This window comes from Hemicordylus capensis, chromosome 4 (genome assembly GCF_027244095.1).
Source record: "Hemicordylus capensis ecotype Gifberg chromosome 4, rHemCap1.1.pri, whole genome shotgun sequence".
Taxonomy (NCBI): domain Eukaryota; kingdom Metazoa; phylum Chordata; class Lepidosauria; order Squamata; family Cordylidae; genus Hemicordylus; species Hemicordylus capensis.
In genome coordinates this window covers 2,695,055-2,710,753 of record NC_069660.1, presented here as the reverse complement: position 1 = coordinate 2,710,753, position 15,699 = coordinate 2,695,055, and the positions used below count along the sequence as shown (strand labels likewise).

At 53.1% G+C, this 15,699-nt stretch overlaps 1 protein-coding gene and 1 long non-coding RNA gene across 5 annotated transcripts in view; one reads left to right on the top strand and one right to left on the bottom strand.

The window, feature by feature from the left end:
* The window catches only part of CTNNBL1 (catenin beta like 1), a 96,800-nt gene extending 96,553 nt beyond the window's left edge, over window positions 1-247 (bottom strand). For all 3 annotated transcript variants that reach the window (XM_053247784.1, XM_053247786.1, XM_053247785.1), the window contains exon 1: window positions 10-247. In XM_053247784.1, the coding sequence (XP_053103759.1) occupies window positions 10-39 (30 nt within the window). In that variant the 5' untranslated portion in view covers window positions 40-247. The remainder of the gene's footprint in view (window positions 1-9) is intronic.
* Window positions 146-15,232, top strand: LOC128323886 (uncharacterized). 2 transcript variants are annotated; one of them, XR_008306514.1, is made up of 4 exons: window positions 146-555; window positions 1,371-1,457; window positions 5,543-5,683; window positions 14,811-15,232. It is a non-coding gene; the product is annotated as an uncharacterized LOC128323886 (long non-coding RNA). The 2 variants fall into 2 exon arrangements; XR_008306513.1 differs by having other exon boundaries at window positions 155-1,457.
* Window positions 15,233-15,699: the final 467 nt, after the last annotated feature.

The following is a 15,699-nucleotide window of genomic DNA, read 5'->3' as shown; positions in this document are numbered from 1 at the left end:
CCTCCTCACCTGGTAGTTGAGGAGCTCGCCCACGTCCATGATGCTCCCTCCGGCCTGCAGCGAGCCGGCTTCGCCCCCTCCCGCGCCCCTCTTCTTCTTCTTCTCCTTCTTCCGGGTTGTCGCAAGACGTCGCGGGGCTGCCGTAAAGCACCGGGAGGACGCCGGCTGGGCTGGAGCCGCGCGGCCGTCAAGCGCGCCCGCGAGCGTGCCACGCCGCCGTAAAGAGCGGCGTGGAGCGCGGCAGCCGCCCGCCAGGGGGCGCTCCCGGGGCAGCCGGCGGGAGACCCCGGAGGGGAGCCTGGCCGGCTGATTCCCTCCCCCCCCCCGACGCGGAGGGGCGCGATCCTGGCGGGACCGGGGGCGGGGGGGGCTGGATGCAAAAGGCAGGCCGGGCCCTGCCAGGAGGAGAAGGGGGGGGGGCGCCAGATGCCGCTGCTGAAGGCGCACAGCTGCCCCTGCGCGCGTGGACAGCAGAGAGGCATTCTCAGAAGTGCAGCCGGCATGCCTCTTCTGCTTCTGGTGGCATCCCCACACCGGCTCCTTCCAGTCCACTCGGTGTTTGTTTGTTTTTTACACTGTGAGCCCTTCGCGGGCAGGCGGCAGTTCCCTGCTGCTGCTGCTTCTTTTCCTGTACAAACCACTTTGAAAACAGGGAAGCCAGAACGCGCGGGGTCTAAGTAGTAGTGGTAGTAGAAGAGCAGCTCCCATATCCTCCCCCCGCCCCCCCACCAGCCAGCCCCCTTCCCTAGAGACTGCCTGGGGGAGCGCCGGGGCCCTGCCCTGGGGAGTGGGGCACCACCTGGGCATTTCCTGCAATGTTCGGGGCTGGGAGGAGGCGGGGGCCAGAGAGGCGCTTGTGCCTGGGGGGGGGGGTTGGCGACAGGCTCATCAGGAATCGGTGCAGAGGAAGCCCTGCGCTGGGCCTGGGAAAGGGCTCCAACTGGCCCCTGGTGACCTTGCTGCCCTGGTGGTCCTTGGAAAGGGAAAAGAGATCCTTGCTCACCAACAGAAATTGGCCTGCAGCAGGATCCCCCCCAGGGCCAGGAAGGAGTCTGGAGGCCGGGTGTACTATAAGGGTCAGCCCGCTCCACATCCTCCTCCTCCTCCTCCTCATAGGGCTGGGAGGCCTCTCTCATTGGATGCAGGCCCCACATCTACTCTGGGCGGGTGGGGGGGGAGGCATCTCCCATTCCCATTGGTGGGAGACGGAGATGATAACTTTTCAGCCACTTCCTGAGAGAGACCCACTCATCCTCCGAGCAACTCAAAACGTGATGGCAGGGCCTCTCCTCACTGTTTCCCCCATTTTCTTACTTACTGTTATTAATGTATAATAATAGTCAGTAAAGCTATTCCTTTTCAATGCACAGTTCTCAAAGTGGTTGACATAGAAGAAGACGACGACGATGGTCCGCTGTCTCCAGTCTAAGGGCTCACAGTCTAAAAGGAAACACAAGGTAGACACCGGCAACAATCACCAGAGGGATGCTGGGCTGGGGCTGGATAGGGCCACTTGCTCTCCTTCTGCCAAGTAACAGAGAATCACCACTTTGAAAGGTGCCTCGTTGCCTAGTTAGCAGGGTAAACCTCCTTCCATATGTCTCGGGTTTCTGGTCCAAATCAGGAAATCAACTGGCAGGACGGGAGAACTATTGCTCAGCTGTGCAGACACAATGCGGTCCTAAGCACCATGTACCTCGGAAGTGTGCTTCCGCACTTCCTGCACTGTGACACCGCAGTGCCTGCGTGGACAGCAGGGTGCCGTTCACATTGCCAATGCCTTGTTTCAGATTTAATCGCTGCAATATAGAGCTAGGACGTCGTTTATCCGGCGTAAGGGAGTTGCTGTTTTTTTGGGTTGATCGTTTCCATGAGACTGCGCCCCCTGCTGTTTACGTTTCAAATGCGACTTGCCCGAACGGAGGCGTTTTGTTGCTGATGAGCAGCTAGTCTGGAAAGCACCCCGGAAGACAGAGCCAGTACCACTAACTAAACTGATGGGAACAAGGAAAGGATCGGGGCCCTGTGAGAACTCATCAGCAGAAGGTAGAGGCCACCTGTGCTTGCTTACGCAGCACACACACACACACCCCTCCCTGCATTCGTCATGCACCACACCACAGTTCAGTTCTAGCTGCCAGGACTGTGTGAATGAGGCAAAGCATTCCATGTACGCATGGTAAGGTCATCCAAGTGCGTCTGTGATGTTCTCCACAACATTGGGCAAGATCAAAGCCAACTCCAGAACAATGGAGGATCATTTGGCAGAATTGTGCTGGGAATGCTGCAGGAAAAGAGACCCTGCTCATGGGAAACGCCTCGGCCTCCTCTCTCCCTGCAGGGGAGGAGCAGCTGCCTGGCACAGAGACCAGCAGGGAGCTGAGCAGGGAGCTCTTGAGAAAATGGCTTGCCCAGGGTCCCACACAATCCCGTTAACTTCCCACACACACACACCCCGGAAGCCTGCCCTCAACTCCTGCCTGTGGACCTCTCGGAGGCATCTGGTGGGCCACTGTGTGGAAGAGGGTGCTGGACTAGATGGGCCTCCTTGGGCCTGATCCAGCAGGGCTGCTCTGATGTTCTTCTGGCCAGGAAGCCTCCTCTCTAAGCTGACATGGTGAAGGGACAGGAACTCTGGGCATGCTCAGAGACAGGGCTGTTGCTTCCCCCCTGCCTTGCTCTGGCAGGGGACCACAAGTCCCTCTGTGGCTCAGCACTGTGGCGTGCCGGCTGGAACAGACCCTGCAGAGGGGGGGTGAATCCCTCGGCATCCCTTCAGCTGTGCAGACGTTTGCTCAGGGAGCCTCCCCTGGCCACAAGCCGGTCTGGGGCTTCCTGCACCACCACCCCAGAGGGAGATCTGAGGGCGAAACGGGAAGTGTGGCCCGAGGGGGAGGGGTGTGTGTTTGTGTGTCCAGGCATGTTGTGCACAATGGGGTATGGCTTGTGAGTCTCCGGTGCCCCTCCTCACCCTAGTTTTTTTTTGGGGGGGGACAACAAATCTGCTTCACACAGCACTTTGGAGTCTCCCCCGCAGCAGCCCACAGGAATGAAGCTTCCAGCCTCACAAGAGCCCTGTGAGGCAAGCCTGGTGCTCCCCCCCCCCCCCCGAGATGGAGACAGAGTGGCCAAGGCCGGCCAAGTGTCCTCTGGGCCCCAGGCTCCAGCAGCAGCACCCTGCCCTTCAGGTGGCTCCTTCTCCCAGGAGGGGTGGGGCTGGCTGGAACCCTCTCCAGATTTGCAGGTAGCCCAGCACTGATAGTCAGGAAGGCAGGGATGCATTATAAGCCCTTCCAGCAGATAGAACTAGTGTCCAAAATGTCCGGGACAGAATGGAAAACTGGGCTGGAATTAACAAAATAAAATTCAGCCGAGGCAAATGTCAAGTTCTGCCCTTCGGGGCGTGGGGGTGGAATCAAATACCTAGGTTTTGGCAGGAGCACATATCCCACTGGTACTATATCGGGCAGCAGCAATAGAAAAAGATGCTGAAAGGCATCATCTCATACAGAGAACTTGCATTTTGGGCAGTAGAGAAATGTATTAAACAAACAAACAAATAAATAACTGCATGAGAGATGGAAACCCCTCCTGTATTCTACCAAAAGAAAACCACGGGGCTCCACTTAAAGGGTTAACATAAAATAAAACCATTTAAAATATTGACTTAAAACCATTAAAACCCCTTAAATATGATCAAAAGCCCAGCTAAAGAAGTGGGTCTTGAAGCTGCCCCCCAGCCGCCCCCTTCTACCCAGGGGGAGTACATTCCATAGCCACAATCTTTTGAAAGCATGTCAGAAACTTCTTCATTTGGGAAACAGTTTTATTTGCATTTAGGAGTCTGGCCTGAACTGAATTGGATTTTAATGTCTGATTAAGCTCTTTATCAACTCCTAGGATGTGGTTTGTGAATTGCAATTGCTGATGCTTTAGTGTTTGGTTGCTATTCTGTGCATTTCGTTGTTTGCAGGTTGCATTTTAAAATGGATGTTGTTGTTGGGAACTGTTTGCATTGAGCTTTTCCAGAGAGCTCCCTGGAGCATGTTGGCAGGGCAGGAATGAATAATTAAGTACTCCCCCAGGACTGGGTTGTCAGCAGACATGAGACTCCCATATCACACACACACACACACACACACACACACACACACACACACACACACACCCCTTCACCATCTTTCCACATACCTTTAATCTGGACTGGCTCCATCCAGCAATGGAAGGGGGAGATGGGGCAGAAAGAAACTCCAAGATGCTCTCCAGGCATCTGGCGTGGCTAAGGGCCAGACGAGAGCCTCCACTGAGGCAGAGATTCAGAGGTTGCAGGGGGTTCGAGGAGGCACACGCCTGCCAGCCACCTCCTGCAGAAGCACCAGGGAGAGGGTGGTCAGGACCTCAGAGACCAACCAGGGCACGGCAAGTGGGGGGGGGGGCGGTTGCTGCAGGGCCTGCCTCTTGCAGCTGACTGCCAGGCTGTATGGCTGCTTCCTGGGAGAGCGGACTGGCCCCCTCCTTCCCTGCGGGAGGCTCTGCTCTGTAGTTCCCAGGGTCGATTTCCTGAGCACTGGCTCTGGCAGTGTTGGGGAATCTTTATTTGGGCTGGCAAGTCTGGGGCGGGGGGGTGATGGAGGCGAACTCTGAATCAGAAGATGCAGGCAGGGCCATATGCTTGGGTTGCGGTGGGGGTGCTGGCTTCCTCTGACCCTATCCCGAGTTCTCCTGGTGGGGAGGGGGGTGGCAGTCCTGGCAGTGCATGGTTGCCCAGGCTCTGGGTCATGAGGTCTTCCCACTCTGTCTCATCCCCCAAGTAAGAGGGGTGTGTGTGTGTGTGTGTAAGAGAGAGAGAGAGAGAGATCCAGGCTCATTGCGGGTATCAAAGTGTGGTTGCGGTTTGCACCAGATGTCACTTGGGCCCTGTGCTGGGAAGTTCAAAGGGCCCTCCTGGCTCTCTCGACCTCAGCCACCCACCCACCCCTCCATATTGTAGGAATAGCAGTACTGGCCCACCTCACAGGCTTGTCGCCAGGCTTACTGCAGGGTTGCCTATGAAGAGCTCTGGAGTAAAAGTGATGGGTGTGGGAAGGGACTCCGCATGGCTTCCCCATTCAAGGCACCCCCAAAAGCCACTTCTCTGTAGAGAACGCGGCCATCTGGGGTCCATCCTTATTCACTTGGGCATGACACAATGAGTCCGATCTGCCCTTAGTTTCACTCCAAGGGTGTCCAGAGCCCCCTGTCTAGGCAGGTGTTGGGAGGCCAGGCAAGCGGGCATTCCAAGGCGGCCTTTTGACCAGGCTGGCCCAGAGCAAGAAGAGGAGCCGGCCTGCTGCAGAGCCAGAGCTCCTGCCTCCACCCTGGATCTCTCCAAGCACTTTCTCTGCTTCACGGGGTTTTGTCTGGGTGCAGAAAGACGCTGCCGGCCACACTGGCTGGCCATGGCGGTTTCTGGCCTGCTGAGGGCAGTTCGGTGTTGCAGCCGCCCTCCTCCTCCTCCTCCTCACTGATGCCATTCTTGTGCCCTGTCTCCCTGTTCTCCCAGAGGACCCCGGCTACTGCCCCAGGGCCAATCCGACCCGCTGCAGAAGGTGCTTGAGGAACTGTACTGGTGATGAGGAATGTGGGCGCGGGAAGAAGTGCTGCCGGTGGGGCTGCGTTTCCAACTGTGTAGATGGAGAACCAGGTAAAGGCGGGGGCCACGGAGGCCAGAGAGAGGAAGAGGGCCTGGGACAAGAGGCTGGGAGGAAGGGGGCTGGCCCATCTCCAAGGCGCCCCATCTTAGGCCTGATGGGCATGGGCAGTGGAAGTAGGTAGCTGTGTCCTCCCGAGGGGGCAGAGCGGGCAGCAGCACTCATGGTGAACTGCAGGCAGTGGGGCGGGGGAGAGGGATGACCCTTCTGAATGCTTCCCAGTGTGAAACGAAACCAAGGGCTGGTGCAGCTAGAACTTTCCTCCTTCATGTGTAGTTTTGTTTTGATGTATTTTACCGGAATACGTTGGGGAGGCAGGGCGACAACAAGGAGCTAGAATCCCCACTTGATTCTCCTGCATGTATAGACCAGGCCATACTGCAGGGGATCCCAGAGTCATGGGCACTGTACCCCCTCCCTCTGTCGGCCTGGCCCAGCTGAGCAAATGCCTCTGAACAACCCCCCTCTTTGTTCTGGCACTGCCAAGCTGATCTCCTTCCTCTGCCTTCTCCTGTGTGAGCACTATCAGATATTCCCTGTCGGGGACGGGGCCACTCTTGGAAGAGCACCTGCACGCTTTCATGCAGAAGGTTCCAAGTTCCCTCCCTGGAAGCATCTCCAAAACAGGGCTGAGAGAAACTCCTGTCTGCTGTAACCTTGGAGAAGCCAGTCTGGGTAGCAAGGGAGCAAGAGCAAGAGAGAGGGTGTGCCCTCAACCCCTGCCTGTGGGCTTCTCGCAGGCACCCCTTTAAAAGGCGATAGTTCGCCCTCCCTTGAAGAAGCCCTCCCTGGACCCTGAGGTCCTTGACAACTATAGGCTGATCTCCAGCCTCCCTTTTTTAGCGAAGGTATTAGAGAGGGTTGTATGTGCCCAGCTTGAGAGAGTTTTGGAAGAAACTAGCTACCTTAATTCTTATCAGTCAGGTTTCAGGCCTCAGCATAGCACAGAGACAGCACTGGTCACTCTGGTAGATGACCTTCTTCGGGACCTTGACGAGGGTAGCGCCCCTCTCTTGGTCCTTTTAGATCTCTCAGCAGCTTTTGACACTATCGATCATGCTATCCTTCTTGACCGCCTGTGTGGGGTTGTGTAGCAGGGGTACTGTCCTACAGTGGTTCCGTTCTTACCTTAGCGGGCATGTCCAGTCGGTATGCATTGAGGACAGGTGCTCTGACCCATGCCCACTCCTTTATGGAGTTCCCCAGGGTTCAGTTCTTGCCCCTGTCCGCTTTAACATCTATATGAAGCCGCTGGGTCAGGTCATTTCCCAGTCTGAGGTGAGATTTCATCAATTCGCTGATGATACTCTGCTTTATATTGCCATCCCAGACCATTCTGGGGATGCTGTTTCTGTGCTTACTCAATGCCTGGAGGCTGTTAAGGTCTGGATGACTCAAAACAAGCTCAGACTAAATCCCACCAAGACTGAACTACTTTTATTCAGCCCTCATACCGGCCCACAGTTGGATGTGAACCCTTTTTTTAGATGAGGCGATGCTGCCCCCAAAGGAGCTTGTTCATGATTTGGGGGTCCTTTTGGATTCACACGTCTTGCTTGAACAGCAGGTGGAGGCTGCTGCCAGAAATGCTTTTGCCCAGCTTCATCTGGTTCGCCAATTACGCCCTTCCCTCGACGGGCAGGCATTAATGACAGTGACCCATGCCCTTGTAATCTCCCGCTTAGATTATTGCAATGCCTTCTATCTAGGGTTACCTTTGAGGATGATCGGGAAGCTACAACGGGTCCAGAATGCAGCGGCTCACCTACTCATGGGTGCCAGAAAATATGACAGGGTAACACCTCTCCTGCAGTCATTGCACTGGTTGCCTATTCACTTCTGAGCTCAATTTAAGGTCCTGGTTCAAAGCCTTGCGGGGCCTGGCACCTGTCTACCTACAGACCCGCCTCTCCCATCCAGTTACATCCCATCCGGTTAGATCATCTCAGATGGCCCTTTTGTCATTCTCTGATTTCTGAGAGGTTTGGGGCTCTCGGACCCGTGAAAGGGCTTTTTCGGTTGTTGCCCCACTTCTTTGGAACTCTCTTCCTGTTCAGATTCGTCTAGCCCCTTTCTTACTGATCTTCAAATCTCTATTGAAGACTTTTCTTTTTCGCCAGGCTTTTGCCCTGTAGTTTACTTTATTTGTTTTCCGTTAGCTACTTTAGTTTTTAATTTAGAATGTAATTTTTAATGTTGCCTTGTTTGCATGTTTTTGTGCACCGGCCGGAGTATTCGGAGTGGGCGGTATATTAAGTGTTTCTAATGAATGAATGAATGAATGAATGAATGAAATCTGGTGGGCCACTGTGTGAAACAGGACGCTGGACTAGAGAGGCCTTCTTGGGCCTGATCCAGCAGGGCTGGTCTCATGTTCTTAGACAACACTGAGCTAGATGGACCAGTGGTACTCTGACTTGATATCAGGCAACTTCCTGTGTTTCTGTGTCTAGTCCCTTTAGCCATACTTGGTATGTGGAAGGTGCTGGGGGATCTTGAATCAGAGTTTCTGGCAGCAGGACCTAGGAATCCTTGCCACCAGGAGACCTCCCAGGCAGAGGGAGCTGTTGGCCTGATTTCTGCTGCACTACAGCACCACCCATAGGATGGCCAGGCGTGGTATTGCTCCGCTTCTGCCTAGGTGACATGAGAAGGGGCGTGGCTGGCTCTACAGCAAAGTTGCTCCAGGTTTCAGTCTGAGCAACTCCTCCAGCCAGGTTAACAATATGCCAGCGTTCCTTTGGGCATCCCTCTTATCTGGCTGGTCCAGTGCCCCACCTCCAGCCTGCCTTTGACTACATCTTCTGCTTCTTGCCCCGCCTCCCTCCTTTTCTGCCTGCACTGAGAGACCACAGCCTGTCCTGATCCTTCTAGGCCTCAGCAAAGACATATGCAGCAGTACAGACCTCCCAACATCATCTTCTTCTTGGTTAAAGACAGCCATGGAGATGGGTAACTTATGGGGCAGGATGGGGGTGATTAGCATTAGGGCTGCAGTGCTGAGGGAGGTTTTTCTAACTGTTGCTTTCCACGTCATTCTTTCCACACCATGTCAATAACTTAAATTGCTCCCTTTACAATGCTGCTTGTAGCCAGAGAGGAGGAAAGGACGGGGACTGGGTGGTTCTGCACCTTCCCCTCACCCCACTTTCCCTCATGCATTACGTTATAAGTTTCCGGTCCACTTGTGATGTAAAAATTAAGCATAGCTGTAGATTCCTCCCTCCCTCCCTCCCTCTGAAAGAGAGATCCTTTTCTGCCTGCACTGAGAGAGAGAGAGTCTAACTCTTCATGGAGGTGCAAAGGCAGCATTTTCAAGGGTGGTGCCAGTGTCTGCTTGTTATCTGTGGTGCTTTCAGAAATACAGTACGACTTCAAAAACAGCCCTCTGTGATGCTTTTAGGAACATAGGAAGCTGCCATATACTGAGTCAGACCCTTGGTCTCTCTAGCTCAGTCTTGTCTTCACAGACTGGCAGCGGCTTCTCCAAGGCTGCAGGCAGGAGTCTCTCTCAGGCCTCTCTTGGAGATGCTGCCAGGGAGGGAACTGGGAACCTTCTGCTCTTCCCACAGCAGCTCCATCCCCTGGGCGGAAGATCTTCCAGTGCTCACACATCAAGTCTCCCATTCATATGCAACCAGGGCAGACCCTGCTTAGCTAAGGGCACAAGTCATGCTTGCTACCACAAGACCAGCTCTCCTTCCCAAGAACCAGGGTGATATGGATTAATTTTATTCTAATTGTATGTCATACTTTTGCCTTTTGCTGGGCCCTCTGCTGCTCTCCTGCTCTGCAATGCCTTTTAGCCTGAGGGGCTTTGGAATGGGGCCAGGTTCCAAACAGCAATAAACCAAAGCCTTTTTCTTCCCAGCTCACCCCGGCATATGCCCAGGGAGGACAGTCCGACAGTCAAACCCTCATTGCAGAAGCACCTGCCGTGATGACAGGGACTGCCACCCTATGCAGAAATGCTGCTTTGTAAATTGTGGTTTCACATGCACGGACCCCAGAAAAGGTGCCAGCGGCCATTCTGCAGAACGCCCCTTCTGGGGATGTTTCCTTTGAGTCTATGTTTGTATTTTGTAGGCCCTACATGGTGAAGCAGTCCAGATTGACACAGACACATCTTAGTCTAGGGTTCTGGTGCTGGATCTGAGCTTCAATGTGGAAAAGAACCTAAGAACAGCCCTGCTGGATCAGGCCCAAGAATGCCCATCTAGTCCAGCCTCCTGTTTCACACAGTGGCCCACCAGATGCCTCTGGGGAGCCCACAGGCAAGGGCTGAGGCCATGCCCTCGCTCCTGCTGTTGCACACTCCCCTGCAACTGGGATTCAGAGGCATCTTGACTCTGAAGCTAGAGGTGGCCTATAGCCACCAGACCACTAGCCATTGATAGACCTGCTCTCCCTGAATTTATCTAAGCCCTTCTTAAAGCCATCCAGTCTAGTGACCATCATCACATCCTGTGGTAGAGAATTCCATAGATTAATTATGCACTGGGTGAAAAAGTACTTCCTTTTGTCAGTCCTAAATTTCCTGCCCTTCAGTTTCACGGGATGACCCCTGGTTCTAGAGTTGTGAGAGAGGGAGAAAATTGTCTTTCTGCCCACTCTCTCTACTCCATGCATAATTTTATATACCTCTATCATGTCTCCCCACAGTCATCTTTTTTCTAAACTAAATAGCCCCAAGTGTTGTAGCCTTGCCTCATACGGAAGGTGCTCCAGGCCCCTGATCATCTTGGTTGCCCTCTTCTGCACCTTTTCCAGTTCTACAATGTCTTTCTTAAGATATGGTGACCAGAACTGTATGCAGTTCTCCAGATGTGGCCACACCATAGATTTGTATAAGGGCATGATAATATTAGCATTTTTATTTCCAGTCCCCTTCCTAATGATCCCGAGCATGGAATTGGCCTTTTTCACAGCTGCTGCACAAGGAGTTGACACACTTGCAATGAACTGTCCACCATGACCCCAAGATCCTTATCGTCAATCACTGATAGCTCAGACCCCATAAAAGCATATGTGAAATGGGGGGGGGGGTTGGGTTTGTGCCAACTTGCATCACTTTACACTTGCTTACACTGAACCTCATTTACCATTTTATCACCCACTCACCCAGTTTGGAGAGATCCTTTCGGAATGTAATTGATTTTACTACCCTAAATAGTTTACTGTCATCTGCAAATTTGGCCTCCTCGCTGCTTACTCCAACTTCTAGATCATTTATGAACAAGTTAAAGAGCATTGGTCTCAGTACCAATCCCTGGGGGACCTCCCTCCCTCCATTGTGAAAATTGTCCATTTATTCCTACCCTCTCTTTCCTGTCCTTTAACCAGTTACCAATCCACACATGAACCTGTCCCCTTATTCTATGACTGCTAAGTTTACTCAAGAGCCTTTGGTGGGGAACTTTATCAAAAGCTTTCTGGAAGTCCAAGTATACGATGTCGACCAGATCACCTTTATCCACATGCCTGTTGACACTCTCAAAGAACTCAAAAGTTTAGTGAGGCAAGACTTGTCCTTGCAGAAGCCATGCTGGTTCTCCTGCAGCAAGGCCTGTTCTTCTATATGTTTGATAATCTTGTCCTTAAGTATTCTTTCATCAATTTACCTGGCACAGAAGGTAAGCTAACATGCCTGTAATTTCCCAGATCCTGCCTGGATCCCTTTTTGAAAATCGAAGTTACGTTAGCTACTTCCCAGTCCTCTGGTACAGAGCCTGATTGTATTGACAAGTTACATATTTTTGCTAGGAGATCTGCAATTTCACGTTTGAGTTCTTTCAGAATTCTTGGGTGGATGCCATCTGGCCCTGGCAATTTGTTAATTTTTAGTTTCTCAGGACCGTTTAGAACATCTTCGCATGTCACCTCAAATTGGCCCAGCCTCCAAGCCTCAGAAGCCGAGTTCCGGAGTATGGGTATATGATCAGTATCCTCCACTGTGAAGACAGATGCAAAGAACTCATCCAGCTTCTCTGTGATCTCCTTATTCGCCTTAATAATCCCTTCTGTGCCCTCATCATCTAAAGGTCTAACCACCTCCTTGGCAGGTTTTCGGCTTCTGATATATTTAAAGAACATTTTGTTATTCCGCTTGACACTTCTTGCTATAAGCTCTCCAACTCTCTTTTTGCATCCCTTTTTGAGGCAATTTTCACGATTGCCCAAAAGCGGGCTAAGGGAGCCTAGCCTGCTTTGGGGCGATCGTGTGCGGCAATGGGAGCCGCGTGGCTTCCGGCAGCTAGCCACCCTAAATACCCCTCCCCTTTGCCAAGGTTATCGGAGTGAGCGCTCCATTCACCTTGCCTTTTTGCTCATGTGTTGCCACAGCACACGGCAACACACAAGGGGACCCCCAGAGCAGGAGGCTGCAAGCACTTGCACTTGCGTGGGGCATCCTGGAACTTCTGGGGGGCACACAGCCCCCGATCCCCGCAGCCCCTGCTGGCTCCGTGATGGAGCCACTAGTTGTGTGGGCAACCGATCCAGCTGCCCAGGGCTGCCTTCTGATCATCTGCAGGTCCCCGCAAACCCCCTTACGGCGCTTCTCACTTATCGTGAGACTCGTCTCATTGTCTCCCTTCTTTAACATACAGTGCTACTTCACCCCCAGTCCTCTGCTCTCTGCCCTTTCTGTCCAATTTGTGTCCAGGAATAACAGTGTCCCCCTGGTTCTCACTGTTCTACCAGGTTTCCGTTATGCCCACTGCGTCTCCGTTTTCATTAGCAAGCAAGCACTCCAGCTCAGCCACCTTGGCTCAGGGGATTCTTGCATTGGTATCTAAACACCAGTTTGCTGAGTCTCGTGCCTGGCGGTGGCGTGTGCTCTCTCCCTCATTGCCATTTGACCTTTTTGACCAGCAGCTGCCATGATGTGCTTCCGTCTGCTCCACTCCTGGTTCTGCTTTGTCCCCTTCTGGTTTATCTGAAAGGTTTCCACCCTCACACCTTAGGGGAGTTCGCTTGCCGAACAGGATACTACCCAGTTCCTATCAGTAGTCCCCCAGGTGTATGGCCTGCTGCTTGGGGCTCCTTTGAGGAAAGGAAGGGGTGCGCAGCAGGGCCGGGCTCTGGGACCCCCGAGAGCCCCCTCATCCACAGCACCACTGAGGCCCCGAGCAGGAAGGTGTCAGAGGCGACTCCGCCTAGCTCTGTGGGGATTCCTCTGACTGCCAGTGGGCCAGCCCATCTCTGACTGAGGAGGGGAATGAAGGGGAGGGCTGAATGTACAGCACTGCTTCTCGACATTGTGTGTGTGTGTGTGTGTGTGTGTGTTAGAGACTGAAGCTGTAGACGTCATTTCACCTCCATCTGGCCCTGGGGTGACTTCGATACTGACAGGCCGGCAGCACCCCCCCCCATCAGACTCCCGGAGCCCAGCAGAAAGTGCTGGACTGTGTCGCCCCCACTTCTGGCAGAGATCAAGCTCTGGGAAAGCCAATCCGAAAGGCAAAGACTCCAGCTGGACTCCCCACTGGGAGACTACCCCCAAGGGAGGCTGCGAGAGCTGAGATGTGGCAGCCACGGAAGCAGCAGCCCCAGACCAGGAGTCGTCGGGCTGCTGCTTGTCCTGGGCCAGCCCTGCGACCCCAGGCTGAGCCCATAGCCTGACACCATACAGTAAGGGGGCCAGGAGGGGCAAGCCAAAGACCCAGAGAGCAGAGCTTGAGATGCTCCAAGGAACCTGATGTGCCGATTCGAGTGCGCCTGGTTTTCAGAGTCAAAGGCTCAGCCAGCTCCTAGATTCTAGGGTGGCCAAAAGAACAGAAGAACGCCATGAATGTGCCGTGGGGCGGCCGCAAGGAATAGACATGGCTTTGGTAGGAATCAGGCAGGGTTGGGGGCGGGCAGGGCCTGGCTGTGGGTTGAGCGATGCTGGGAGTCCAGGGTCCCGGTGTGGTGTCGTCGCCTGAGTGTCTTGACCTCCTCCTGCCCAGGGCTGACATTGCCCTGTCCACTTGCCCCTTCCTCATTCCCTTCTCAGTCTATACATTTGCGGATAAATGAATTATTATTATTTATTATTATTATTAAATAAATACGCTTATTCTCATGACATGAGGCACCTGCCTAAGTTGCCCCTGGGTAGACCTGGGTAGCCCAGTTTTTACCTGGGTAAAATGAATCGGTGGTTCATTTTACATTGGTAGGCAATCGTGGGAATGGTTTCCCCCGGGCTCCTGGGCTCCCTATTGGTCCGCTACCATTTTTGGCAGTGAGCCGGTGGGCGGGGGAGAGTGGCCATGCTGAGTGGAATAGCTGCTATGCTAAAAGCAACAGCTCCGCTGCCTGCGCACTGCATTCTGGGTCCACGGAGGAGCCAGAGCAGCTCACTTCCCTCTCCAGCCGACACCTTGCCACGATTGGCAAAGCTTCATTTTCGAGTTGATCGTCTGCCTACCTCCCCGCCTGCCCTCCCCACTGCCCAGGGAAGAGGTTGTGTGCATGACCATGTTCTTTTCTCTTTTTACAAACCCAGCTCATATTTCCAAGGGGTTTTTTTTGTTTGTTTGTTTGTTTTGCTTAGTAGGAAATGGTTTTGCAAAATGTGATGCCCTGAACCCTCAAGTGGCTCATCCTAACAAACCAGGAGTGTGCCTAAAGAGGCAGCTGGAGTTGCTCCTCTCTCTCCTGCTGTGCTGGAGCCATGTTGCCTGCAGGCTGACCATTCATCAGGAGGAGTGCACAGCTCTACCTGACAAATGACCAGCCTGCAGGGAGCACAACTCTTGGGTGGGATGGAGAGAAAGGAGCAACCCAAGCTGCTTTCTTGGGCACCTCCCTGCTCATTAGGAGCTACTGCCTGAACTTCCCATCACTCCAGGAAGGGGGAGTGAAATCCTCCCGTTAACTGAAGATGTGACAAATGCTTTTCATTTCCAGCCACGCCTGAAGCAGTGATAAGCAAAATTTGTTAGCCAACACCAGCAGTTAGGAAAGAGAAGCTAGTTGTGTAGACTACAATTCTACAAAATGCAGTCTAGTACTTTTAAAAAAGGGTATAAATCTTCTCTTGTACCATTAATAGTAGAAGTTGCACAGTTATCTCTGTGGGGTTTTTCTTGAAAGATAGGCCTGAAATTAAAAACATGTATAATTTTTTGACAGAAGCCCCTGCTTCACACCTCCATCAAGGTTCCAGTGAAACTGAGGAAATAGCACAGTCCTGATGAAATTAACTCAACAAATCTTGGCTCTGAGAAGAGATAAATGACTGCAATGATGGCATCATCTGCCTGCCCTTTTACCGAGGATTCAGATAAAGCACCAGCTGTGACAAATTCATGCCTATAGTGGTTGGGCAAAAATCGACATATTCTGGGGAACATCACAATTTAAGTTATTGGGAAGCTGGGCGCCCAGCACTAACCAAGGAGACATAAGGACTTGTGGGGTGTTTTTTTAAGGAGACAAAGCAGGGAATCGATATCTTCGGAGTAGAAGAGCAGCCCCTCAGTGAACAAATGGAATTGTAAGTCGGGCTCATGCGGAACAACAAGCAAAAGTGTCAATTTGCGCATTTGAGTAGACCTTTTGTTTTGGCTCTTTCTTTCCCTTTCCTTCTGTTGCTTGCCTGAAACCAGCCTCTTTATTCACACCACGTAAAGCTCCGCGCCTCAGAGAAGCACAAGTTTATGAAGCAAACCAGAGTGCAAAACAGCGCTGTCAGGAGCTGCAGAGAGAAGGCCCCACCCACCCTGCTTGGTACGCCAAAGGATGAGCGCTCCAGCAGCCCCTTCCCCTCTTCTCTGGTCCTGGAAAGTGCAGGATCCCATCCAGAGGAGCATGGCTGGGGGTCAGCCCTCCTCCGGAACCGGGCTGCTTTCCACCCCCTTACAAACCTGCCTGCAGCTCTGTGGGCAAAGTGAGCAGAAGCTTCTGCTGGTGCTGGTGAGAGAACTCCCCAATAGACTCAACCCCCGGGTTAGCTGAGACAAGACTTGTGTGAGGTCAGGTCTGAATGGCACCGAGCGCCCAGCTAAATGGGGGCAGGCAA